Source organism: Eptesicus fuscus, chromosome 17 (assembly GCF_027574615.1).
Source record: "Eptesicus fuscus isolate TK198812 chromosome 17, DD_ASM_mEF_20220401, whole genome shotgun sequence".
NCBI lineage: Eukaryota > Metazoa > Chordata > Mammalia > Chiroptera > Vespertilionidae > Eptesicus > Eptesicus fuscus.
The window spans coordinates 56,309,298-56,335,544 of NC_072489.1; the positions used below are offsets into that span (position 1 = coordinate 56,309,298).

Sequence of the window (26,247 nt, forward strand, 5' to 3'; positions counted from 1 at the left end):
CATAACAGGCACGGCCCTGGCTCCCCAAGCTGCCCTGTGTCCCTCTGTCCCCTCAATACCCCTATTTCCAGCCCCGTCTCTGGAAACCACTCAGCTGCTTTCTGTCTTTACAGATGAGCTTGCATTTTCAAGAATAGGATATAAACGGAACGATACCGAAGGTACTCTTCCCTTGCCTGGCTTCGTGCACTCGGCACAGGTCCTTTCCCAGAGTGCAATAGTTCTTGCTGCTGCGTGGCTCGGCAGGTGGCTCACAGCTCACCTGCTGGTGGGACTTTGGGTCGTTTGCAGTTTGGGGTATTATCAGTAAAGGTGCCGTGAACATTTGTGTCCCAGCCCTTGTGTGGACACGCTTGCCTTCGGGAGAGGAGTGGCTGGCTCACATGGTCGGTGTGTTTTCTGTGTGGCTGTGATCTGACATCTCCTCTACAGCAACGCCTGAGAGTTCCAGTCTCCATACCCTACCAGCACACGATGTGGTCAGTCTGTTAAATTTCAGCCAGCAGAGGGGAATCTGTGATCTTCGCAAACAGTGTGGTCTTCATATGCTCTGCTCCGATGACCGATGGTATCGAGTGTCTTTCCATGGGACTGTGAGCCGTTTTCCACCTTATTTGCTGAAGTGTCTGTTCCGATCTTTAAAGCTTCAGGAAGATTTGTGTGTCCGGCTAGTGCTAGGCTGTCGGAGTTCTTTATATAGATAGGGCTTCAATAAAGTCCTTTGTCGGGTGTATTTGCAGATGTTTTCTCCTTGGCTGTGGACTGCCTATTTTTGTATCTTCTGAAGAACAAATATTTTTCATTCTGATGAAGTGCAATTGATAATTTTTTTCTTTTATAGGAGAAAAGCCAAAGTTAACAAGATTTTCTCCTATGTGCTCTGGTAGTTTTGTGTTTTAGCTCTTCTAGATGTATGACCTGTTTCGAGCTTGATTTTTGTAAGTTTCAATGTCAGAGTTGAGGTTCTGTCTTTTTGCTCATGGCCCTCTAATAGTTAGCACCATTTGTGAAAATATCCTCCTCCCCCGACAGAGCTGCCCAATACCTTTGTCAGATATCAACGGTGGGTCAGAACGTGGAGCATCGCATGCCTCTCGTTAGCACCACCCCCGGCACCCACAATGAGACAGACGCACTGACATCCTGGCTCAGGAGCAGGCCACCAGCAAGCACGGCGGGTCCTCCGATGTGGAGAACACAAAGCACAGGGCAGGGCCCAGGCCTCCACCTTTTCCTCCGGCCCCGGGATTGAGCCCAGGGAGCCCTATGCCTGGCAGCTTCCCAAATCTGGGCATCAGTGACCGGGAAATGGTCACTAGGAACCCTGGCTCTCAGGGGCCGCGGGATGTGTGTGTTTTAAGTTCTAAGTCCCCCCAGACAAGTCTTCACCGCCCACAACCACAGATGCGGCCACCGCACCCTTTGTCTTTCCCAAGCTATCTATCCCTGGCACCTGCTGTGCAGGGTGGGGACTCGCCCAAGCTTTCAGGGGCCTCCTGAAGGACAAACTCCCAGAAGCACATGGTTCAGTGTCTCCTTGCGCCCACGGAGAACCACAACGTTGGAGAGCTGAGCCACCCACCCCACTGGGCCCGGCTGTGGGCAGCTGGTAGACCCCCAGGGTCATGGCCCTGCTGGTAAAGGGGTTTGTAGGGTCCAGGAGGGCTGTGCTCAGTCACCCAACCTTCAGCCACGACAGACCCAACGTCAGCTGGGAACACAGGGAGCGGATACAATTAACCTTGTGGCAACTGTCCTCCCCACTTGATGGCCCAATGTCAGCTCATCTGTTAGAGGGAAATAAAAAAGTCAGGCCTAAATGTATAAAAAATTATGATGGAAGCTCTAAATAAGGCAGGGACTGCGAGCTTATTGAGTCAAAAATCAATCAATCAATGAGCGAGTGGATTAGGAGCTCCTCGTGAGCCCCAAAGAAATAATTTGCCCAAACACTGGGGTTTAACAGTGGAGGACCGAATTCCAACACTTTTAGGAAGTAAATAATGAAAAATCAATTCAAAGAAAAAACAGATCAAGAACCCTGCACTGTGACGTGCCGACACATTTATTGCTGAATCCCATTCCTCGGCTGACCCGAAAACTTCGGAAGGTGTTTATTTACTTTCAGCACCTTCCCGGGATCAATATTTTTAATTTGGATCCGAGTTATTATTTTTCACATCACAGCAGCGGGGAGCGGAGCAAAGTGGCTCATATTTTAGTGCTAAAAAGATCGATATGACAGCTTCACCTTCACTGCAGCCCGCCGCTGCCCGGCCGCACATCACTGCGTCCCGCGGGGCTGCAGGTGCCGCTGAGGGGGGCACGGTGCTACCCCGCCAGCAGAGCAGACAGTGTGATTTAGCTGTGCACGGGGGCCCGGTGCCCCCGGAAAACCAATCTTGCTTCTCTCACTTCATCAGGCCTGTCTGGGCCACGGGCAGGGCGCAGGCAGAGACAGGCTGGTGGGGGCCTCCTGAAGCAGATTAGTTCCGCGTCAGAAATGCATTTGCTTTCCTCCCCCTCCTTGGATCAAAGAACATCAGTAAACTCCATTAACTTTCCATATATTTCCCCTAAAATCTGATCAGGACAGCAGAGACGGGGAAGGGGCAATCACAGGAGGAGCAGGGCGGGCGTCTCCTCGGATGGAGCATGGGTTCCAGGCTGTCTCCCCACCACGGGCATGGGGGGCAGAACCCCAGCAGCCACCCTGGGTAACCCTCCAGCAGATGCCCTGCTCTCAGAGGGAAGCCCGGCCCTCTTGGAGAACCGACTGCCAGTGCCAGTGGGGACCCTCCTCACGGCAACGCAAAAGGCAAAAGGGGGTGGGGGAGACCCAGTTTATTGGTGACCAGCAGTTAAGGCATCCTGGGCCCAGGAGCCACCAGCATGGACATGGAGTGGGAGGTGCAGGCACACGGCTCCTCCTGGGTGAGGATCGACCCTCCAGGCCTAGACTGAGGTTCCTGGTGCCAGGGCTGCACCTAAGGGGCTGCACGGTCTGACCACAGGGAGGATCGCCATCCCACTTTGCTGGGAACGGGACCCTGCTGGACAGGGTGGGTTTGCAAAGCGATGCTCTGGGCAGGGAGGGGGAGGTGCTTCCTGGGGAGGCCCAGGGCAGCACCTGACAGTCAGAGAGCATGCCTCCTCCTCCCTGGCTTCCATGTCACCCCAGATGAGCGAGGCTGCACCCCTGGGAAATCTCGACGTCTCTCAAATTCATGTCCATGAATTTCTGGTTTAGCCATTCTTCTCCCCTCACAGAAAATAAAGCTCACCTGTTGCCTCTTTCCTGAGACCAAATTATGGAAGAGATAAAGGTGTTGGCTGGGCAGCTGGAAAGCAGAGGACAAAGCCTGGATGTAGGGCACCGGAGGCATCTCAGCCCGCAGGCCTTATCGGTGTCCCTGGATGCTGCTGCATTTCAGGCGCTGACGGATCTGACCCTGACCCGTCTCTGGCTTCAGGCCCTCTGCCCAGACGGAACCCCACTTCCAGAGCTTTGAGGGGAGGTCTGAACACCCCGTGTTCAGGCAACCCTGTGGTCGCCAAGGACATTTCCTCGATGCTCACAGAGGCTCCAAGGGGCTGAGTGCCCACCAGCTGCCAGTGCTTGCTGGAGAGCTTTCACACCCTTGAACAAGTTCTACTCCACGAGAGGGTTCCCTCCTCGCCTTGCTGGCTGCAAAGGCACCAGTCCGGAGCCAACAGCAAGGACAGCCTCTGCCAGCCGTCCTAACTGCGCTCACTGCCCCAAAGGGCTGCCAAATTGGTTCAACAAACCACAGTGCACAGTTCCAGCTGCTACACAGACACTTCTGTGGCCGACAGCTAAATGAGCAAGGACTGGTGAAGGCAGTGGCCAAACAGGCCTGTCCCACAACAGACGCCGCCGTGGGAGGCATGAGGCCACAGCAATGGGCAGCCCTGTCCAGGCTACACAGGGACAGTCTCTGCCACCTGCCCTCTGAGACGAGTGGCTGCCCTCACTCTTCTCGGCCAGCCATGGAGTGTGAGGGGGTTCAGGAGGTTCTGTGGGTTCTGCTGTGTGCGAACCAGAGGGGCTTCAGGCTGTCCTTGGCCTCTAGCTTCGCCATGGAGAAAGGGCCTGTTCTGTCTACCACTGAGCTGATCTGCCCAGAGATGAGGTGCCAGACAAGCATGCTCACCTAGTCCTACCAGCAGCACCACTGTCCCCAAATAAAAGGGGACCTTTGGGGTACTTGCATCAGCTCACAGCTCCTCAGGAGGCCCCTCTGATACTGTGTGTTGGGGTCCCCATGCCAGCCTAGACATCTTGCCAGGAAACTCCTCCGCCCCACATCCTCCTCCCCACAGGTCACCAGGTGACGGGGAAGACAGGGCCACCAGGTGAGGGGCAGACGGGCAGCCCCTGGCCGTGCTTCCTTGGGGCCTTCAGCAGCCTCCAGCAGCCCTGTGAATCACCCATAAACAGCCCCTGCGGTCACACAAACGACCAGTGGGAACAGTGGGGACCCCTCATGCCGGATGCTTTACTCCTGCAGGCAACAGACAACAAGGATATTATATGGAAACAAATCTGCAATTTCTTCCTCATTTAGCCGCCTCTGAAGCCAGAGTATAGGAAAGCCGTCCCCTATCGACGTTCAGGCTTTGCGGGCAGTAAGTGATGCGTTTTCCATGCTCCTCCACGTGCCTGTGAAATTAGACACGTGACTTCTGGGCTCGCCGCCTCGGATCAATAGACACTTGGAAGCCTTGGAAAACTACTCGGGCACTTCCTCAGTGTCAAGGCCGTGGGCCCCAGGGCGCTGTGAAGTTAACCAAGTAACACCTGTGACAACAGCGGCCACCTGAGGCCTCCCAGGGAGTTCATTTCCCAGGGTGGACCCGGAAGGCTTTGGGTGGAAAGCATTTTCCAAGGGTCTGGATGACAGGCAGGTCCCAGGAGGCAGGGAGTTCTGGGAGAGCATTTGGGGGTGTCGGGGCCTCTGCGATGCCCAGTATAACTCAGGCAGTCTCGGGGTCCCCCGTACTGGCACAGAGCTTGGTGTCTCCTCCTGGAGCCTCCTCCCTAAGCTCCACTCAACTTGCCTGACCGGGCCATGTGGCAGTCCCTGAATGCCCTTGGGTGGAGTCCCCCAACACCTCCTTGTACTCTGGAGCTGGTACCCCCAGGGGACGGGGGGATATGAGCTGTCCACCCTGGGGAGCTGGCACCACCTAAGGAAAGTCCCCCCTCCCCCCACCACTTGGAGCCTGTCCTTGTAACGGGAAGGTCTCTCTCAAGTGTCTTTGTACAAATCATTTCTCCGACAGTCCCAGAATCATGTCACATGCCCGACTGTCAACATACTTCCACATGGACTTGATCGCTAAATCCAACGAATTATCGGGGGTGGTGACACTGTCCTCACTGGGTGGGACAGGACATACACAAAAATATGCACAGTCCTTCAGATAAAGGGGCCCAAAGAGCTGAGGGCCAGGTGGGAGGGCAGCCTCAGCAATCTGGGGGCGGGGGACAGGCTTGCTTCAGGAGGAGGGATGAATGAGCAACAGCGATGCCGCTGCTTCTCCATCCGACTTGGTAGCATCCCCAACAACCGGTCTTGTTCCCAGAACATGAGATCCTGTCACTTGGCACCCACCACATGGTGCCCAGGAAGGACAGGGGCCTCAGGGTCCCCAGGGGCAGGGAGGGTGCAGCAGATGTCCAATCGCCTTCTCGAGGCTCTGAGGCTCCTCATCCCCTGACCCTGCTATGAATACAGCGCCGTGCACATCTACCACCTAACGTCTATTCCCATGGGAGATACCTGGGGCCTTAAAACTGGCTGGTGATGAAAACTGGAACATCATGGGTTTTGGGGGCAAATACAAAAACATTAGTGTGGTGTTGAAATGTGCAAATCTGCCAGGGCTCAGGAGCATTAGATTCTGGGTCGTGGAGAGCAGGTGCAGTCGATCCCCCCGGGAAAGGCCACCCAGGGTACCTGCTGCATGCTCACCCAGGGACAGCCCCTCCTCAGCTGGGTGCCAGTCCCTCTTTTCCAGACTGCTGGGTCCTCCCAGCAGCCCCAGGCAAGGAGTGGGGCATAGGAAGTGGTGCCACAGCCATAGGGGTGCAGCCCCCTTCCCCTGCGACCTTTCTTCACCGCCTCATGGCTTCCAGCTCACCCCTGTCCCAACCTTCTCTCACCTCCCCTGATAAACCCACCTTTTCTTCCCAATTTCCAAATGTGGGGGCCCCAGACATGGACCTCCCGGCAGCCCACACCCGTGGGATGTCACCCAATCCATGGCCTTAGATACATCTACACACCGATGGCTTCAAATTCTGCCTTCAGGCAGGCATTCTTCACTGAGCTGCGCTGGGGCATCACGGCCCCTGACCCTTGCAGGGAGGGCCTGGGTTGTGCACGTCTAACTCACACTGGCTCACTGACTCAGACGCGGTTACTGAGCACCCAATATGTGCTGACGTGACTCCAGGCTCCGGGCCAGAGCAGGGACAAGCAAAACTGCTGCTCCAGGGGTCTGAGCTCAGGAAGGAAGACAGAAATCAGGACGTCGACACTGGCACATATGGGCCGCTACAAGGAGGAAAGGTCCTGGGGCACTTGGAGGCCCTGGGCACAGTGTGTGAGCTCCCGTCCAGCTCACTCGTGGCTGTGTCGACGCATGGGTCAGGGTCCTCAGTCCACCCTGTGATGGACATTTAAACAAGTTCCCAAGAACAGGACAGGGCCCGGCCTCTCAGGGCCAATGTCAACACTCCAGACTGGCAGTTCCTCTGGAGGAACAGACCTCCAACTCTCAAGGTTCCAGTGGAAAGTACAGCAGGCGATGACCCGGCGAGCATAAAGGCCCAGGGAGAGGGAGACAGCCAGTGGAGACCAGTCTGTCTTCTCAACCCTCAGTAGACCAGACAAGCTTCCTGATCCAGTAAATGCCCACTCAGGATGCTTTTTAGGAGCAAACAAAATTTAACGTAAAAATTTTTAAGTCTAAAAATTGGCTGCTTAGCACCTCCTAAATCTCAGGATAGGAAATGCTGCTTTGGCGCCATCTGCTGGTGAAGAAGGACGTCTGCCGCCTCCTGCCTCAGCCAGTAGACCCTCTAGGTGGAAGACCCTCCCAGGCCCCAAGCCCCCACAGGCTGAAGCTCCCCCCACCACCCCTGCCCATGTTCCCGAGCGCACAGCAACCCCCACCCTCGTGTTCATGCACCAGGTGCCGCGTCAGGTTCAACATCTTTCTGGGAACAGGCCACTATTTTCTGATCCCTATTAATACCTGTGACAGCATTTATGTACAAGATAAATTCATTTCAATTTCCTTTTTCAATTAATGGCCTATTATTTGAACCACACTCAGCTAAAAATATTGCTCCAATACCATTAATCTTGAAAAATTAAATTTTCTTCCCTCTGACAGCCAAGGCCACCAGGCTGTGGCAGGAGGGTGGCTTCTCGGCTGGCAGTGCTGCTCAACCCTGCCCAGGACCCGGGGGTGCAAGATCCCTCCGGCAGATGTCCAGAGGCCCCCAGCAAAGACGGTTCCACACGTGACACACTGAGAGTGATGAACGGGCACGAAGGGGACAGCACTCCAGGCAGGGCCCAGGGTCAAGCAGAGATTCATCGCAAACTACTACCCTCCTGGTCATGAGATGGGATGACAAACGCAAACCTCTCCCTGTGCCAAGTATGGGATGAGCTCCAGACAGAGTCTGCAACAAGGCTGGCCACTTCTCACCCCCCAGCCACAGCTGTCCCAGCCACTCCACTGGACAGTCACCCTGGAGCGAATTGGCTTTCCTCAAGCCACAGGCACAGCTGGACGAGAGGAGAGTGAGTGATGTCCCCACCTTGGCGGGTGGGTCCAGCCTTCCGCCCCAACACAAGATGCTGTCTTGTCCTGTGGATACCAGTACCTACAGCCTTGGGGGCCTCAGACCTGGGTGGTTGGGCAGCTCCCTCTGTCACTTGTGTCGAGTCCCTCCACCCAGTGAGGTCCTGTACACTGCACCGTCTCAGGCTCCAACCACACAGACTGCCACGTCCCCAGCTAACGTGCTATTGCTGTATTTACAAGGAAAACGCTGCCAGTTCTAACTGTGAGATGCCATGGGTTCTGGATGCACCCTGGTTTCTGCTGTTTTACTTCTGAAAATCCATGCACTGAAGAACAGACCAGATATACTATCATTGCTAAGTACTTCAACGGACCAACCAGAAGGTGAGATCCTGCAGGGGCCCTAGCGGGCTGCAGCCTGCCTCCTCCCTCGAGAGCCCTAAACCCCACGTCACGGAAGCTGTCCTGTGGCAGACTGTCCCATCAGACAGCTGTCCCACCGTGTGAAAATCTCCAACTCTGGGTGTTGAAAATTACTTCCAAATTTTGCCATCAAATAATTTTTGAGAACCACAACTGTTGGCAAGAACAGTTATTTCTTCAGTGAAATTGCTGAGTTATGGGCACGCTCATTGTTCAGGTTTTTGTTTTCCATTGCAAAAGGTGAAATGACATTTGAGATAAATCTCCAGGGACGAGACAAGACCAAATGGAGCTCTCAGCCCTGGTGCGCCTCCAACGTCCCGCCCTTCTCTTCTCAGCCAACCAGACATTCTGGCTGGGAGAGAAATGAAATGATTATGGTACCTTGTAATGATATGAGACACAAAGCAGGCCCGGAGAACTAGCAAGGTGAGGATTTTGAAAACATATGGAAAACTTCCATAGGAGGGTGGCAGCTCCCGTGAGGCGACAGTTTCTGGGCACATGTGTCAGGCTCCCGCCACCAAGAAGCTGGTAACCCCCCCATCACTCTTTCTGAGGCTTCGGAGCGCACCTGGAGCCTTGCCATCGTCCTCTGACCGCCTGCATGGAGCGGGCATCTGTGCAGTAAGTGACGCTGGGCCCTTAGCACAGATGCGCCACAGCCGGGAGCCGGTCCTGGACTCCGCCTGAAGGCCCACCACCTGGGTCTGTGTTCCAAGACAGGCCCATCCTGCTCCGCTGGGGAAGGCGGCTCAGATTGATAACCTTGCTCAGAAACCAGTTCACTGAATTCTCAATTATTCTAGTTTCTATTGCCCCGATTCCTGCTGCTATTTCATTATTTCCTTCCTTCTAGTTGCTTCAGGTTAAGTTTCTTTTCCTTAGAGATTTTTCAAGGTAAGCACTTAATGCTAGAAATTTCTTAGGAGCACAAAGGAACTGGCAGAGCTTGGAGCAAGCCTATGGCACAGGCAGCTGGGCACAGAAGACCAGGCATGGGGTTAAGACCTCACCTGTAAGCCCCAGAACCCTAATCCTCCCTCCATTTCCCGCACACCAGGGCCCTGGCCTCCATCCTTGGCTGTCCACCTGCCAGCTGTCACGTGGGCCTTGTCTGTGTCAACCGATGAGCAGCCCACCAAGGGCAACTTGAGGAAGCAGCAGAGGTGCTGTCTGCACTGTGCACCGCCCCCCATAGATTTGCTGAGTTAGGGGCACCCCCCAAAGGCTGCAGCACGGCTGTAACATTTCAATGCAGGCAGATGGCAGGATGCTGTGATGGAGGGCAGGCCACCGAACGAGAAGGGCCGCTTTGGCAGGCGCTCCCTGGGGCAGAGGCACTTACCGTGAAGTGCTCCTGGGACCTGTAGTTCTCGTCCAGGTAGACGCGAGCCCGGTTATATTCCTTCATCGCATCGCTTGACAGCAGTTCTCTGGAAGGAAAAGAGTTCTTTAGTCAAGAGTCACACAGACACCTCACCACTTACAGGTGTGCTGCCGAGGTCCAGGACGCTGGCCTGGACACCATGTTATGACATCACCCTGGAGACACCACCAACCAGTTTGGGAAGAGGAGGGGGGACAGACAGTGGGAAAGGAGAGAGAGGGAAGAGAGAGAGAAAGGGAGGGGTGGCAGGAACTAAAACCTAGAAGAGCCTATTGTAGGTGACCTCTCTGGCATCTCTGTAAATGGGCTGGAACAGGAGCCACTGCACTAGAGGTTTGAGAATGCACCGGAATGGTGACAGAAAGTGAGGGCTTGCTCATTGGTCTGGCCCCCATGACCGCAGGGGAGGGGAGGTAGAGAAGGACACAGGCATTTTGTGACAGCCAGTGCATTGGTCAGGATAGGGAGAGGATAAGCCTTCAGGACCACACTGATCCTCAGACCTTGACTCCCAGCAAGAGCAAACTCCAGAGTCTCTACAGGGAGAAAATAAACTTCAGACATGGAGCAGCACAGAACATTCATGTCTACCATCTCCTCAGAAATTACTGGCATGTGGAGAAGCAACAAAATATGAACCATAATCTTTTAAAAAGCAGTAAAAAAAGACCTAGAAAGAACAAAAATGATGGAATTCATTGAACAAACCTTGAAACAGCTATTATAAATATGATCAAAGATTTAAAGGAAAACATGAACATAAGGAAAGACAGATATGAAAACCACAAAAGAAACTTCTAGAGTTGAAAAATACATCACAAATAATTTTACTGCAGGGACCTAAGTGTAGATTAAAACCTAAAGAAGAAAACATCCTGGAATAAAAAGCACAGCACCAGAAACTATACAAAGGAAAAATGACCTACAAAAGATCACGAGAGCTGAAGGGACCTGTGTGCCCACAAACAGTTGAATGTCAGGAAGTCGGAAGGGCAGGACAAGAAAACAACATTTAGCCCAGCTGGTGTGGCTCAGTGGTTGAGCTTCCCCCTATGAACCAGGAAATCATGGTTTGATTCCTGGTTGGGACACATGCCCGGGGTGCAGGCTCGATCCCCAATGTAGGGTGTGCAGGAAGCAGCTGATCAATGATTTGCTCTCATCATTGATGTTTCTCTCTCTCCCTCTCCCTTCCTCTCTAAAATCATTTAAAAACTATTTATTTTTTTAAAAAAGAAAACACCTAAAGAAATAATGGACACACTTTCCTCAAGTTTGATTAAAATTATAAATCTACAGCCAATGTTTTCTCCAATAAGGATTTAATCTCCAAAATTTATAGGGAACTCATGCAACTAAACAAAGGAAGACAAACAATCCAATAAAAAAATGGGCAAAGGACCTAGATAGATACTTTTCGAAAGAGGACATATAGAAGGCCAAGAGACATATGAAAACATGCTCAAAGTCACTAATCACCCAAGAGATGCAAATCAAAACAACAATGAGGTACCATCTCACACCTGTAGAATGGCTATCATCAACAAATCAACAAACAACAAGTGCTGGCGAGGATGCACAGAAAAAGGAACCCTCTTGCACTGCTGGTGGGAATGCAGACTGGTGCAGCCACTGTGGAAAACAGTATGGAGTTTCCTCAGAAAATTAAAAATGCAACTCCCATTTGACCCAGCGATCCCACTTTTAGGACTATATCCCAAGAAAATAGAAACATCAATCAGAAAGGATATATGCACCCCTATGTTCATAGCAGCACAATTTACAATAGCTAAGATTTGGAAACAGCCTAAATGCCCATCAGCAGATGAGTGGGTTAAAAAACTATGATACACCTACACAATGGAATACTATGCTGCTGTAAAAAAGAAGGAATTCTTACCATTTGTAACAGCATGGATGGAACCGGAGAGCATTATGCTAAGTGAAATAAGCCAGTCAGAGAAAGATAAATATCACATGATCTCACTCATTTGTGGAATATAATGAACAACATAAACTGATGAACAAAAATAGAACCAGAGACATAGAAGCATTGAACAGACTGTCCAACCTATGACGGAAGGAGGAGGTGAGGGGGTAAGAAATCAACCAAAGGACTTGTATGCATGCATATGAGCATAACCAATGGACACAGACAGTAGGGAGGTGAGGGCATGTGCTGGGGGGTGTGAGCGGCTGGGGAGAGGTCAATGGGGGAGGGGGAAGGAGACTCAAGTAATATTTTAAACAATAAATAATTTAAATTAAAATAATTAATTAATTAAACTAAAAAAAAATTATAAATCTACAGCTTGAAAAAGCTCCAAGAACCCCAAGCCAGAAAAATGCAGAGAAAATCAGACTAAAGTGTGACATAAGCTGCTGTGAACCAGCTAGGAAGACAGGACCCTGAAGTAGGGAAAAGACACATCACATACAGAGAAGCTGAAGAGGATGAGGCTCAGGTCTCTCAGGCCAGCGCACGGCCGGGACAAGGGGACGGCAGCCTTAAAGGACTGAAAGAAACACGGAGAGGCTGGGATTCTGTTTACAACAAAAACGTCATTCAAACATGAAGACAAAGACTTTTTCTCAGAAAACAAAAGCTGAGAGAATTCATGGGGGATTTGTGCTAAATGTGACAGAGAAGTCCCCAGGCTGAAGGAATATGGTACCGGGTAGAAACCTGGATCTCCACAGAGTGCTGCAAACGGCAGGTGGGCTGGTAAACGTAAGCGATGTTAACTATTTAAAGCAAAATCATGCCAGTGTGTCCTCTGTGTAAAACCTCTGTGCCCACAGCACAGGCCGCCAGGGATGAAAGGTGCCATGTGACGGGTCACTGGAGCTCCTGGACGTGCTGACACCTGCTGCTCACCTGCACTTCCTCACCTCTGTGAAATGTCCTGTTTTCTGTGAAATGCCTCGCTTTCCCAAGGGGTGGATTTTTCCTATTGATACACAGGGGTGGGTTTTTCCTATTGATTTTTCCTATTTTTCCTTATATATTTAATACTAATTTTTGTCAGGAAAGTGTGTTGCAGATATCTTTCCCCAAATGTGGCCAAAACTTTATTTTTAGAGCGCCTTTGGATAAAGTTTTAAATGCGAACGTGGTGCAATGTATCAATCTTTTTTTTGGTGGGCCGTACTTCTTGCACCTTCTTCCATGGGGCCACAGGGTGCACTCACGTGCCTCTGGCTCCTTCCTCCCACAGACAACGGGTTCTGTCCCCGTCTTACTGTGACAAATGTGGCTGTGAGCTGCTAGATGAAAATCAGTCCTGTCTGTCCATCTGTCTATCCATCCTCAGCAGCAGCAGGCTGGCAGCCATCAGACCACACAAGGTATAACCTCTGGCACATGTGGATGGGACCCCTGCCTAGAACCCAGGGCTAAAGTCTCAGAGCCCAAGGCATCACAGGCACCCTCTGGACCCCCCCTCCCAGGAGGCATGCTGTCACACACTTGGGCCACACCTTTTCTCTTTGGAAAACTGGCTCACCCACGGGGCTTCACCATGGTGAGGCTACACCCATGTTTCCATAGAAAGCACCCCAACACCCTGCCCTGGGAGGAAGCAGGGCCATGGCAGGCGCCCAGACTTACTTGACGAACTTGTCCACGTGTGACATGGAGGCTTCGTAGTTCTTCCCCCCGAACTCCTGGCAGTGCAGGGCCATGAAGTGCGGCTTGTGCGCATGGACGACCTGGGGAGGAAGCATAGGACAGGGACGTTGAAACCGAGGGTCCCTATGACTTTAAACTTAGTTTTAGGTCCTGGCTCTAGAAATCATCTCTCTCTATATACACACCCCTCAGAGACCCAGTCTTTCCTCCGAATAATCAGCAATGCCCGAGGCAGCAGAAGATAGAAGCCTGGACCTGGCTACTGGTCACACGGTCTGGACCTCTGCAGGCTAATGATAACATCTGGACCTGCATTATGTGTCAGCTCCTGAGCCCTCAGGTGAAACGCCCCCTGGCTACTTTCCCACGAGATGGGACAGAGGGGCACTGGGGCACTGGGGCAGTGACCTCAAGCTGCCCTCAAGACCTGAAGAGATGATTCATCACCCCCTCTGACCAATCAGCTCCCAGCATGACTCCAACCCCTAAGCCCTGTGTCTTGCGACTTTGCCCTGTATCACTGTAACCTACACGCCATCAGAGAGTTTGGGCTTCGGGCACTGGCTTCCCTTTCTGGATGTTTCTCCACTATAGGCCTTGGTGTTTGTATCTGGCTCTGCCAGCGCTGGCTGGACAGACCCCCTCTTCTATACACCACCAGGGGTTGCACAGGGCTGCACGGGCACCGTCACGTCTGTGAGGAAGGGGGCTGGCAGGACAAATGGCTCCACGTCTGCAATGGGGCTTCCGACAACCCCTGGGTCATAACACAAAACTGCATCTGACCCCCTGTAGCTAACCACACTGGGTGGTTGGGTGACGCGTGCGGACACGGTGGGCATCTGAGGGTGACCCCCCTTGAGGGCTCACTCAGCAGCTGGGTGACCCACAGGTCACGTGAGTAGGTGTTGACCAGCACCTGCTCACAGAGGAGACAAGGCACTCACCAGCCCTGCCCAGGAGCACCGGAGGCGGAGCGTCACCAATGGGGCCACTGTTAGGGTGATAAGGTAGCTTTGACACAATAGCCACCAAAGGGCTTGGCCCAGCCCCCAGGGTGCAGGGGGGGAGGGCTACCTGGGAGTCAGGAGGGGCTGGTAAGTGGGGGCCACAGGGATTTCACAGCAAGGACCAGCTTCAAGGACACCAGATGGCAGAGGGAGGTGAGGCAGCACACCCAGCAACACTCAGAGAAGCCACACCCACGTGCCATGCCCAGCAGGGAAGTCCCACTCTCTCCAGAGCCCACAGCCCGTTGGCCTGCCACCTCCACCCAGAGCTGCCACCAGACAGACAGCAGCAAATAAACCCAGAGAAAGAAAAGAAGGAAACACTGAAGGATGGAGAGCAGCGGGGCAGAAACAGATCCATAGTCAGGGCCAGCAGGCCAGCGTGGTTCTGTGACGGGACGGGACGGGTCACCCCTGGCTAGACTGAGAAGAGCAACACTGCGGCTACCAACAGGAGAGATCGCAAAGACCCTGCAGGCGTTTCCATGGTAGTAAGAGCACCTTACTGGCATCACAGACTTGCAACATTGGCACCCAGACGTGCGGAGGCCCTGAGGCTGACTTGGAGGGTGGCCAGAAAGCCTGGGGTCTGAAAACACGGGGAAGCCTCAGCTCATCACACATCCACAGGGAAGAGAATGCAGGGCGTGGGCCCTGTGAGAGACACGGATCTAGGGAAGGAAAGAGACGGGAGGGGGAGAGGCAGCTGTGGGCAACTGGGCACAGAGGAGAAAAGACAGAAAGGAGGAAATGGACCGTAAGACAGAGGAGGACCGTCAAGTCACCGCCAAGGCAGACACACTCGCTCGAGGTCTCCTAGCGTACCTGGACGAGCTGGACGGACAGAAGAGGGTGCTGTTAAACCAGGAATCCCATAAAACATTCTCGTGGCAGTAAGATGAAGGGAGAGAAGTTCAACAAGTCCCTACAAAGCTGCTGCAAAAGGTAAGAAAAAATTTACACACATAAACCAAGGGAAGGGCTCCACCCAGAAAAAGAATCACGAAGCAGAATGGAATTACAAGCCTACACTGGAAACTGAATTACATGCATTCAAACAAGCATTTGAGAAAATGAAAAACCAAAATCAGAAACTCAAAACTAAAATAGAAATTGGAAGGGGGGTGAGGGTGGGGGGAGGGCGTTGGCTGGGAGAGAAAGAGTGCTGATTAACCCGAGGGAAGAAACAAAAGAAAAAGACAAAATCATCACAGAAAAAAAGTGCTCAGGGGAGAATCGACTAGAGGGATATTCACAATGGCACTGAAGCCAGAAAGACCAACCAAGAGAGTAAAGATGACAACGAAAAAGTGGGAGAGAAAGACATGAAAATGAAGGTGAGCAAAGAAGAACATTCCCATCATCAAAGTCCCCGGAGAGAGACCAAAAGGGGACCAGAACTAATATTTAAAATTATAATCCAAGAAAACTTTCCAAATAGAAAAAAACTGAACTTACGCAATGAAAGGGCTCACTGGGCACCTAAGAAAATTAACCCAAAACCATCAGCTCCAAGCCAAATCCCAGTCAGATCATGAGATTTCAAAAATAAGGATACAATCCTCAAGGTCTCCAGGGACAAAGATCAGTTAACATTAAAATAAAATAAAAAACAGATTGGCACCAGACTTGTCAAAACCAACATAAATCAAGGCAGCAATGGAAGAACCTTTTTTGAAAATTTCAATTAAATAAAGCATAAGCCAAGGATTATCTATTCTGCCAAGTATCCTTCAAATATCAAAGTCACAGAAAAACAGTTTTCAATATACAAAAACCTAGGAAATGCCATCTCCATCAGCCCTTTATGAGGAATCTGTGAGAGCAGGGCTGGGCAAACACTTTCCATGAACCAGATCAATGTTTTAAGATTTGTGGTCACAATGTCTTCGTGGGAACAGATCCACTCTGCCAGTGTGGACATGAGCAGCCAGAGGATGCTACAGGAGTGGGCATAGCCACGCACCAATAGAACTTAATTCCAAACCAGGCAGCAGCTGGGGTTTGGCTTGGGGTGAGGGGTAGGTTGCTAACCCATAATACTGTCTACTGGGGTTTTCAATATACGCCGACATCATACACGTGCCATTTGATTTCACGATTTCTACACTTACATGAAGCAGTATAATGTCAACTCAAACGTTTAGACCCATAGATCATAAATCTAGATCAACCACTTAAAAATGTTTTAAAAGCCAACAAAAATTAAAATGGAATGCAAAGAAACTGAAACAATCCACAAGGCAAGGGGAAACGAAGGAACAAAAAGCAGAGGGTATGAACAGAGAGCAGCAACGGCGTGGTAGCCCCAGATTCCTATGTCAGTGGTCTAGACTGCACTGTGCAGAGAGGCAGCCTCGGGTCCCAGGGGGCTGCTTAAACTAATTAAAATTAAAGACCTTTAAAATTCAGCACTAGTCGCATTTCAAGTGGTCAACAGCCACACGTGGCCAGTGGCTACGGTGCTGGACAGCACCGAAACGGAACATTCCCACCATCAGAGAGAGCTCTGCTGGGCCAGACAAGGCTGGCTAGACACTGCAGTCTCAGGCGGGGAGTGAGCACAGAGAGCACAGCAGTGAAGCACTGCTGCCTGTCAGAGGCAGACCTCCAGCAGAGACACGGACAGACCAAAGTCACGGGACAGACGTGTCCTCAATGGTCAGCGAGACAGCACCTGCTCAACCTGCTTTGCAGGCATGGCATGCCGGTAAGTGTCTGACAGCCAGCTCACTGGGGCAAAACCCATTTCACTGTGCAAACACCCCCACGACGCCCATGTCCAGCTCCCGATGTGACATCACTGAACACAGAGTTAGGGGCACACACTGCTAGAGCTCCCTGCCAAGACACAACATAAATAACCAGGATCCCAACAGTAACACACAGAAAGCCATTAGGAGCTGCTGAGTGTCAGGCACTCGTTACCTTTGGTTTTAATATGATTTGCTCAGTTGTAGGCTAATAGAATTAGATGTTTAATACTGCTCTATTGAACACCTGGCTCCCAGTTCCTGACATCTGCCAGCTCCTTCAAGCTGGCCCAGGTCACTCTGCAGGGCAGGGCAGTCCAGGAAGCATGCCGCTTGGATCCTGCTCTGTCACTTCCTAGAGGAACCCCTGGTGCCCAGGGCTCTCTGAGCGTCCACTTCCTAGGAGCCTATGTTCATGGACGGTCACTGCACACAGACTGGACACAGTGGGGGCCCCTGCCTGGTGGTATGAGTCCACGCCACCTTGCATGCTGGGAGATGGGCTGTGGGACAGCTGGGACAGAGCTCCTGGCCTTCCCCAGGCTAAGAAGGGGCTCTGGAACCTGGATGGTCCTGGACAAGATCCTTGCAGGGCCGACACCACGGACATCTTGAGGACAGTGCAGGACAGGGATCTTGTCTGGGCTGGGAAATGCATCTCAGTAAAGCAAGAATTCAACACGGGCCTCCGCCCATCCCAGCTGCAGCTCACATCCTGCCTGACAGTGAGGCTGGCCTGCCTTCACCTGGGACCACACTCGAGTCACTGCCCAAAGCTTCACAATTGCTTGACCAAAATTCTATAAAAAAATGAGCTGCTTCTAACTTTAGGGGGGGGCGGGGGTGGAAATAGGCAACTGATAAAAATACGTGGGTTCTTTCATAGGAAGGCTAAAGAAAAACATTTTGGAAAAGAGTGAATTACAAATTTTGGCAGGAAAGAGCAGAGAGAATTAAAAACAACAACACAGCAACCAGCCAAACAGAAAGCAGCTCCCCGTTCCTGACGCTGTGCAGGTGGCGAGCAGGGGCAGCTCTGTGTTCCCAGGCAGCGCACGGCAGCCCGTCACGGCCCCTCGCTGGCCAGGAGTCAGCGTTAAAAATAGAAACAGCCAGGCCTTGTTAGGCTTTCTCCAAAGAGGAGTATCTGAGTGACCTAAAAAGGAATTACATCCTCCAAACAGCCCAGTGGGATCCTGATACCCAAGATAAGGAGTAGAAAAAGGACAAAGAATTTCTTGAGAGGAAAGAGGGCTGCCATTTACCAGCTGCGCTCTGCAAACACTCTGCCCTGAGATCGTCTGCTCACCCTCGGCCCGGGGTGGGTGCCAGGCTGCCCACTCCTCTCTCCAGGGCTGTGCTGTGTGGGTGCAGTTCCATGTGGCCCTGATCGGAAGCCCTCCTGGAGTCCATGCCCGCATGTGGCCACCGATGGGGGCAGCGGCAGCCAGCAGTGTGGGCAGCAGGCACGCCTCCTTGCTACGTGCACACGGGAAGCCACATATTTGTGTGACCTCCCCCTCAGGCCTCGTGGCCGCCCATCAGTGAGGGTGTCTCCCTGCCCATGTGCTCAGGATGTGCGGACCACCGTCCACTCTGAAGCAGAACTAGGGTTTTCTTGGTAGGCACTGGGCGGGCTGGAGGGCTGACTACGAAGGCCGAACAGCAGGCCCCGGGCAGGAAGCCACCATTTACACTGATCTGGACAGCTGGACAAGAGGCTGCATTTTCAGAGGCAGAAATGTGGATACAGGGACACTTCACCAAACCTGTAGCTCTGGGACATCAAAACTCTATGTCCGTGGTCGGCAAACTGCAGCTCGCGAGCCACATGCAGCTCTTTGGCCCCTTGAGTGTGGCTCTTCCACAAAATACCACAGCCTGGGCGAGTCTATTTTGAAGAAGTGGCGTTAGAAGAAGTTTAAGTTTAAAAAATTTGGCTCTCAAAAGAAATTTCAATCGTTGTACTGTTGATATTTGGCTCTGTGGACTAATGAGTTTTACGACCACTGCTCCACGTGAACTGATGAATCTTAACCAGAAAGCACTTTCCCTCTAAGGCAGCAAGCAGGAGCACATGGGCCTCCTGCCACGCCTCAGGCGCTCACCTGGCTTTGTACTGACCGCAGGGGCCAGTGGTGACCACAGCCTCAAGGTCACAGTGCAAGATGCCACAGAGCCACCTCTGGGAACCTCCTCCCTGAAGCCAGCCTGCCGAGCAGACTTCCATTCAGCCCTATGGCTGCTGGACCATATCAAGTTCATAGGGGACTGTGACCATTCAGGGGCCAGATACACCTGCCCTCTCTGCTCCATCGCAGTGGCATCCCACTGCCCCTCAGCTGCCCTCCCAGCCACCAATGACTGTCTCTTCCCTATCAAGACCCCTCCCACCAGCCCTAATCTTCCAAAGGGCCTGCCCTGGCCCCCAGGATAGCCCCAGCTGCACCCTCCCAAATGCCGCCAGACACTCTGTATCCTCGTCACCCCCACTGAGAATCCCAAGTGAACCCCAAAGAGCTCCCAGAGGAGCTGTCACTCCTCTTCTCTCGGGTCCTGGGGTCCCACCCTGCCTGCTGGCCCAACTGAGAGCCTCCTCTTTGCTCAAGGGTCCAGATTTGCTCTCTCCCTCCCCTGAAGCAGGTGGTTTGCTCTCTATCACTGAAAGGGCCACCTCCCCATCTCTGCTGCCTTCTTCCTCCACCCTGCCTGGTGGGGGAGGCACACCTCACCCCTGCCAGCACTGCTGACCCGACTCCACTACTCTCTCCTCCATCGATGGACACACAGTCCAGTCTCTTCATCACCTGCTGACAGACACCCCCAGTGAGACCTGTCCCGGATCCATGTCCCCTGCTAAGCCACTGGTATGGCCTTTGGAATCACGGCTCCATCTTGACTGCAACTACTTAGCTGTGGGGCCTGGGTGCCTCTCATACCCTCTTCAAACCTCACTGTTCTCATCTGTAAAATGGGGTACTGAGCATGGCCACACCACTGGTGCTCCGATGGGGGGAGAAGGACAGGTGCAGCTGGCAGTGGTGCCCTGCCCAGCAGCAGGAACCACAATGGGAGGGACAGGAGGGGAAACATGAGCCCACAGATCACCTAGAATCCAGCAGCCAAGCCTTTCTATGCGTGTGAACTCAATATAGCTGTCTTCAACATAACAATGAACATTACAGCATAAGCTATTTCCCCAAATCATCCTAAGTCCAGACCATCGGAGCACGGCTGTGAGCTCACACAGGACCTTAAAGGCCCTGTGGGGACCTGGCCCTGTTGGAGCTGCCAGGTAGAGAGGAGGCAACAAGGAGGCAGAGGCTGGAGGAAGCCAGTGCAGCCAGCCAGGGAGTACAAGATGCTGACAGGTGGGATGGGAGATGGGAGAGACATAGAGAGGGTCCAGTATGACCCGGATGGGCTGGAGGAAGCCAGCTGTGCTGTGGGGGCAGAGGGTGGAGACGCTCAGTCTAAAGAGCCTGGGAGCTGGACAGGCACATCTGAAAAGAACAGAAAGGCCAGACTTGAAATCAAAACCTGGGAAGTCGGGAGCACCTAGAGATGGGACTCACCACGGCTGCGCAGTAGGGGAGCTGGCAAAGAGCAGGGCCCTGAGCCCCACAAGCCACAGCCCGGACAGAATGCAAAAGAGCCGCAGGGAAGACTGGGGGACTCACCAGAATACAGAGCAATGAATCATGTCACAAACACCTGGTGCCTTGCTTCTCGCCTCCTCCCAAGACCCCATGCTCCTGCAGCACCAGGTCCCTCCTGCTGGATAAATGGACTCAGAGGGCATGCAGGCCTGAGTCTGGCTTCTCTCACAGGGGCTCACTAATAAAGCAGCTGCAAATATTTGGGTAAACACAATGGGTGGTTTCAGGGTCACATGGGGGGTACTTGTAACTTCAGAAGTGAGGCACCATTCTGCATTTCCACGGGCAGGTTGTGAGGGTTCCTCTCCCCCATATTCTCAGGGTTTTCCTATTTTGTTTTGTTAATTTTAACCACTCTAATGATGGATTTGTGCTGGTATCTCACCGTGGTTTTCACTCGCATTTCCTTAAAGACTAGAGATGTTGAGCATCTTTTCATGAGCTTATTTATTATTGTGCATCTTCTTTGGTGAGATGCCTGTTCAAATCTTTTACTCATATTTAAACTGGGGCTTTGCTTTCTCATTGGCTTTTGAGAGTTCTTTCTATATTCCAGTCCTTCGTCTCATGTGATTTGCACATATTTCCACCCCCATCTGTGACATATCTTTTCATTCTTTAACAGTGTCATACAGAGAGCAGAAGTTCCTAATTATAAGTTCTAACTTATCATCAATATTTTGCTTCTGTAAATTGTGCTTTTGGTGTCATAGCGAGGAAATCCTTGCTTAATGTAAAGTCACAAAGATGAATGTCTTAAGTTTTCACCTAGAACTTGTATAATTTTAAGTTCAACATTCTTTAAGAATTTAATATTTGTGAATGGTGCAAGGTATAGGAAAAACTTTTTTTTATAAGGATGTCCAATTGTCCCAGCACGGATGGTTGAAAGACTGCCCTTTCTCTAATGAATCACCTCCCTCCTCCATCAGTTACTGGGCTGTATGTGTAGGTTCATTTCTGCTCCATGACCCACATCTCTGCCCTTCTCCCAAAAGTTCACTGTCTTGAATACAATTGATTTACAGTAAGTCTTGAAATCAGAAAGTGTGACTCCTTCAAGTTTACTGGCTTTTTTCCAAAACTGTCTTGTTTATTCTCGTTCCTTTGCTGCCCCATCAATGTTAGAAGCATCCTGTGGTCGATTCCCTGACGCCCTGCAGAGATTCCGGCTGGAAGTGCGGCAGATCATAGGTCAATCAGTGGAGCTAACATGCTAACACGTGTCTTCCAACCAGGCACGTGGCATCTCTGTCCATTTCTTCATATCTCGGATTTCCTTCATCGGTGTTTCATAGTTTTCAGTGTACACATATTAATGTATTTCATTAGATTTATATCCAAATATGTCAGTGCTATTCTAGATGTTATTTCTTAAGTTTCAATTGTTCCTAGCTAATATAAAACAAAGATTTTCAAATTGCCCTTGTATGTTGCAGACTGACTAAATTCCCTGACATTTGTCAGAGTAAAGTCTGTGTGGGCTCTTCAGGCCTTTCTAAAGGGCAGTCCAGTCTTCTGCCAAAGGAGAGAGCTTTCTCTCTTCCTTTCCAATCTGCCTGTCTTCTCCTTCCCCTCCTGCCTGTGGACTGGCGAGGACCTCCAGCGCCCCGTGGAGAGGGAGGGAGCCCTGCACCCTGGCTCCGTTCCCACGCCGTCTTCCACCTCTGGGAGCACGTCAGCGACGGGGTTTCTGCAGATGCTCCCTGCAGGCTGAGGAGTCCCCCTCGAGTCTTCAATGCTGGGAGTTTTTATCAGAAATGGTTTTGAATCCTGTTAAAGCTTTCCCTGCATCTATTGAGATGATGTGTTTTCTTCTTCAATTGCTGGCATGTGAATTCCATTGACTAATTTGTGAATGTTAAGCCAGGCTGACATTCCTTGGTGATGCTGTAATAACTTTTAATACACTGTTCTTTATCTGCTTGTGTATCACATACTGGTATTTATTGATATATAACAGACATACTTTTATACATCTGATCTGTTAGTTTGATGGATTTTTGCCTTTGTTTCGTGGAGGATCGTTTTTCTAATGTGGCGTCTCTGTCTGCCTCTGCCATCAGGTAGTGGCCATGCCACAGTGTGGCTTAGGGAGCGTCACTATGCTTCGATCTTCTTTACGAGTTTCTGTGTAATTGCTGTTTCTCCCTTAAATGCTCAACAGAATTTGCCAGGAAAACCATCTGGTCCTAAAAGTTTTCTGTAGGAAAGTTGGGCAACATTTCAACGGAATCGATAGGGCATCTATTTCTTCTTGGCTAAGCTTTGGTACTTTGTTTCTCCAAAAATCTGTTCCTTTCACAAATTTATTGACATATGTTATTCACGATATTTCCCTTATTATCTTTTTTTAAAAAATATATTTTTTATTGATTTTTTACAGAGAGGAAGGGAGAGGGATAGAGAGCCAGAAACATCGATGAGAAAGAAACATTGATCAGCTGCCTCGTGCACACCTCCCACCGGGGATGTGCCCTCAACCAAGGTACATGCGCTTAACCGGAATCGAACCTGGGACCTTCCAGTCCGCAGGCTGACTCTGTATCCACTGAGTCAAACCGGTTAGGGCTCCCTTATTATCTTTTTAATGCTGCAGGATCTTTAGTGATGATGCCCATGTCAAATTTCTGAAATTGGCCAATTTTGTATTCTACCTTAAGAAACCAGAGATAGGAGAGTAAATTCAACCCAAAGCAATCGAAAAAAAAAAAAGGAAACAACAAGGAGCAGAAATCAGTGAAAACAACCAGAACAAGGACACAGTGAAGCCAGGAGCAGTTCTCCGAGGTCACATAGACAGCCCTCAGCCACACCCTGGCGGACCCTCCGGCCCAGGGTCCCGTCTTCCTGCTTCCTCGCCTGCCTAGAAATTGTGGGCAGGATGTAAACAGTAAAACTGTGACTTTACCTGGCTAGATACTCGCCTGGAAATCCTCTCCCGGGTGTAAGCTGCTGAGCCTGTCCCCTCTCTCAGGTGCTGCCCTGTCCCGCCTGGTGTCTGATGTTTGAAAACCACTGTTTCAGACGTTTTCTGGTTTAAATTTCTTTAAGGCAGTAGTAGGTTACCTGTTCCTCCACATTGGTGGAAGCAGGTTTGCTCATCAGAGTATTTTTTAAATTTCCAGAAAAAATTGTGACTTTTAAACGGGCAAAAAATGTCAGGGTCCTGTTCAGCTCACCTATTGAGGTGTCTCTACCTTGACTTACCTCAGGGCTGTTTTACAATTCTGTGAATTCTAGAAACTGATGATAACATAAATGCCCCTGGACCACAGGAATGAAGAGTGTTAATAATTATGAGACAGTTTTTGTTTGTTTGTTTTTAATTGATTTCAGAGAGAGGAAGGGAGAGGGAGAGAGAGATAGAAACATCAATGATGAGAGAGAATCATTGACTGGCTGCCTCCTGCATGCCCCACACTAGGGATCGAGCCTGCAACCCGGGAATATGCCCCTGACTGGGAATTGAACTGTGACCTCCTGACTCATGGGTTGATGGTCAACCTTTGAGCCACACCGGCCTGGCAATTATGAGCCAGTTTTGCATCATTCAGCAAATTCATTTTAGCACCAGGAATGGGAGAACCTAGTTGAACCAATTAGAAGGTATTACTGGTCTTCCCATTAATAAATATTTATTATCTCAATACTTGCTCATTTTATATGTGTATGCAAGCCAAAATTATATCAATTTTAAAATTTATCTATAGCATTACTATAAACTCGAACAACCCAAGGTTCATCAATAGAAAAACAACTTTAATTTAACTTAAATGATGACCTATTCATATAATAAAATACTCTGAAGACATAAAAATAGTGTATATTAATTTACATAGAAAGATTTCCTAGTTTACCCCCAAAAAAGAGTAGGTTTTAAAAACACATTTATCTATGACCAGCGAAGGAAGGTTGCCAAACTCCAGTCACACAGACGGTTAGACAGGAGGGTGTGGACATCAAACCAGAGGCGGGATGGGGGTGGGGGAGATTTATTTATACTCTCCTGCCTTGTGCAATTTCCTGAGTGTTATTCAACAAGGAACTGCTAAGCACAGAGAATGTGTCAGACCCACTGCTAGGTGCTCAGGATACAGCTCTGAGCAATACAGGTGCCTGCCCCCAAGCGTTCACATTCAAGTTCACCATGTCAGAAACAGGGAAAGGTTAAACCTAGTGACCTTGCCCGCAGTTGGAAGAACTGAGGTTAGAGCTGCAGGTCTCCAAGCAGCCTCCTCAAGAGCCTTCCTGACACCCCATGAACCTGCACCCCAGCCCTCAGGTGGTTCATTTCCTTCCCAGGCCACCGTGGGGAGTTTCCAAATGTCTCTCCACAGTGCCATGGATGCCCCCATTCACTGCCGAGCACCCAGCACCTGGCACCTCCCAAGCTGTGGTCGCTTCCTCTTCTTACAAGGGCACAAATCCCATCCTGGGGCCTCACCCTCATGACCTCATCTCATCCTAATGACCTTCCAAAGGCCCATCACATACCATCTCATTGGGGAGTCAGGCTTCAACAGAAGAATGTGGGGAACACACACATCCAATCTGTGGCAGAGTGGGACTTGCACCTCTACTGGGAGAGATAAATAAATAAATGGCCAGCAGATACAGGATGCAAGTTCCGATCGTGATGGCTCCATGGGGCACAGTCCCAGTTTGAGGCGGCCAAGACTCCCCAGGACTCCTCCCCGAGGACAGCCCCCCACACCCAGGCAGGCTTCTAGCACGTTCCCTCTCAATTGTCATTGCCAGGACCCCTCCCTGCCTGGAGCCAGGCCAGCTACCCTCTCACCCTTCCTGGATGTGCCCTAACAGTCTCAGACTCTGCTGCACACGAACTTTGCAAGGTCCACCTTTGAAAATCAGACAGACAGACAAAGGAACAAAAGCTATAGCTCAACATGACAAATGTTTTCACCAAAACTAACAGACCCAGGGAGCCAAGAGCTGGACTGGAGGGCTCCAGCCACACCAGGGACTACCCCAGTGGCTGGGGACAGAGGTGGGGCATGGAGCCTGTGCAATCCCGAGGCAAGTATTGACCAGAGTGGGGCCTGCTCACGCTAGCACACCTCCTCATGAGCTGTCACAGGCAGCAGCCTGCCCGCCTGGCTTCGGCCAGGGGTCCCTGACATCAGGTGTCCGCCTGGGCGGAGCAGAGTATGGGGAAGGAGGGACCCAGGACCCCTAGGTAATGGGAAACCAGCCCCCCCTTACTCCCAGAGACCCTACCTCTGTGGCCTCTCACCTGCCTCATCCCCAAGGATGGTCCTTCCTGATGCCCCTGCACCTGGGCCTAGGCTGTTCCCCAGGCATCTGCCTTCTGTTCCCCCAACAACAAACACGCCGCCTGGCAGACAATACACATCGGATGAGTGAGAAAGGAACTGCACCTCCACACAGCACAGGGGGACACACCTTGCTGGATGGCGAGGGATGATAAGGCCTGCACCGAGCCTCTTCCTCTGGGTCCCCACTGTCATCTCCAAAACAGGAGCAGGACCCACACAGCCCTGCCATTGGG

At 51.3% G+C, this 26,247-nt stretch overlaps 1 protein-coding gene across 3 annotated transcripts in view; it reads right to left on the reverse strand.

Annotated features, from left to right (window-relative positions):
• Positions 1 to 26,247, reverse strand: part of INPP5A (inositol polyphosphate-5-phosphatase A) — a 141,650-nt gene that overhangs the window by 74,166 nt on the left and 41,237 nt on the right. For all 3 annotated transcript variants that reach the window (XM_028149653.2, XM_054729017.1, XM_008144378.3), the window contains exons 3-4: positions 13,272 to 13,372; positions 9,620 to 9,707 (exon numbers count right to left, since the gene is read on the reverse strand). In XM_028149653.2, coding sequence (XP_028005454.1) covers positions 9,620 to 9,707; positions 13,272 to 13,372 — 189 coding nt within the window. The remainder of the gene's footprint in view (positions 1 to 9,619; positions 9,708 to 13,271; positions 13,373 to 26,247) is intronic.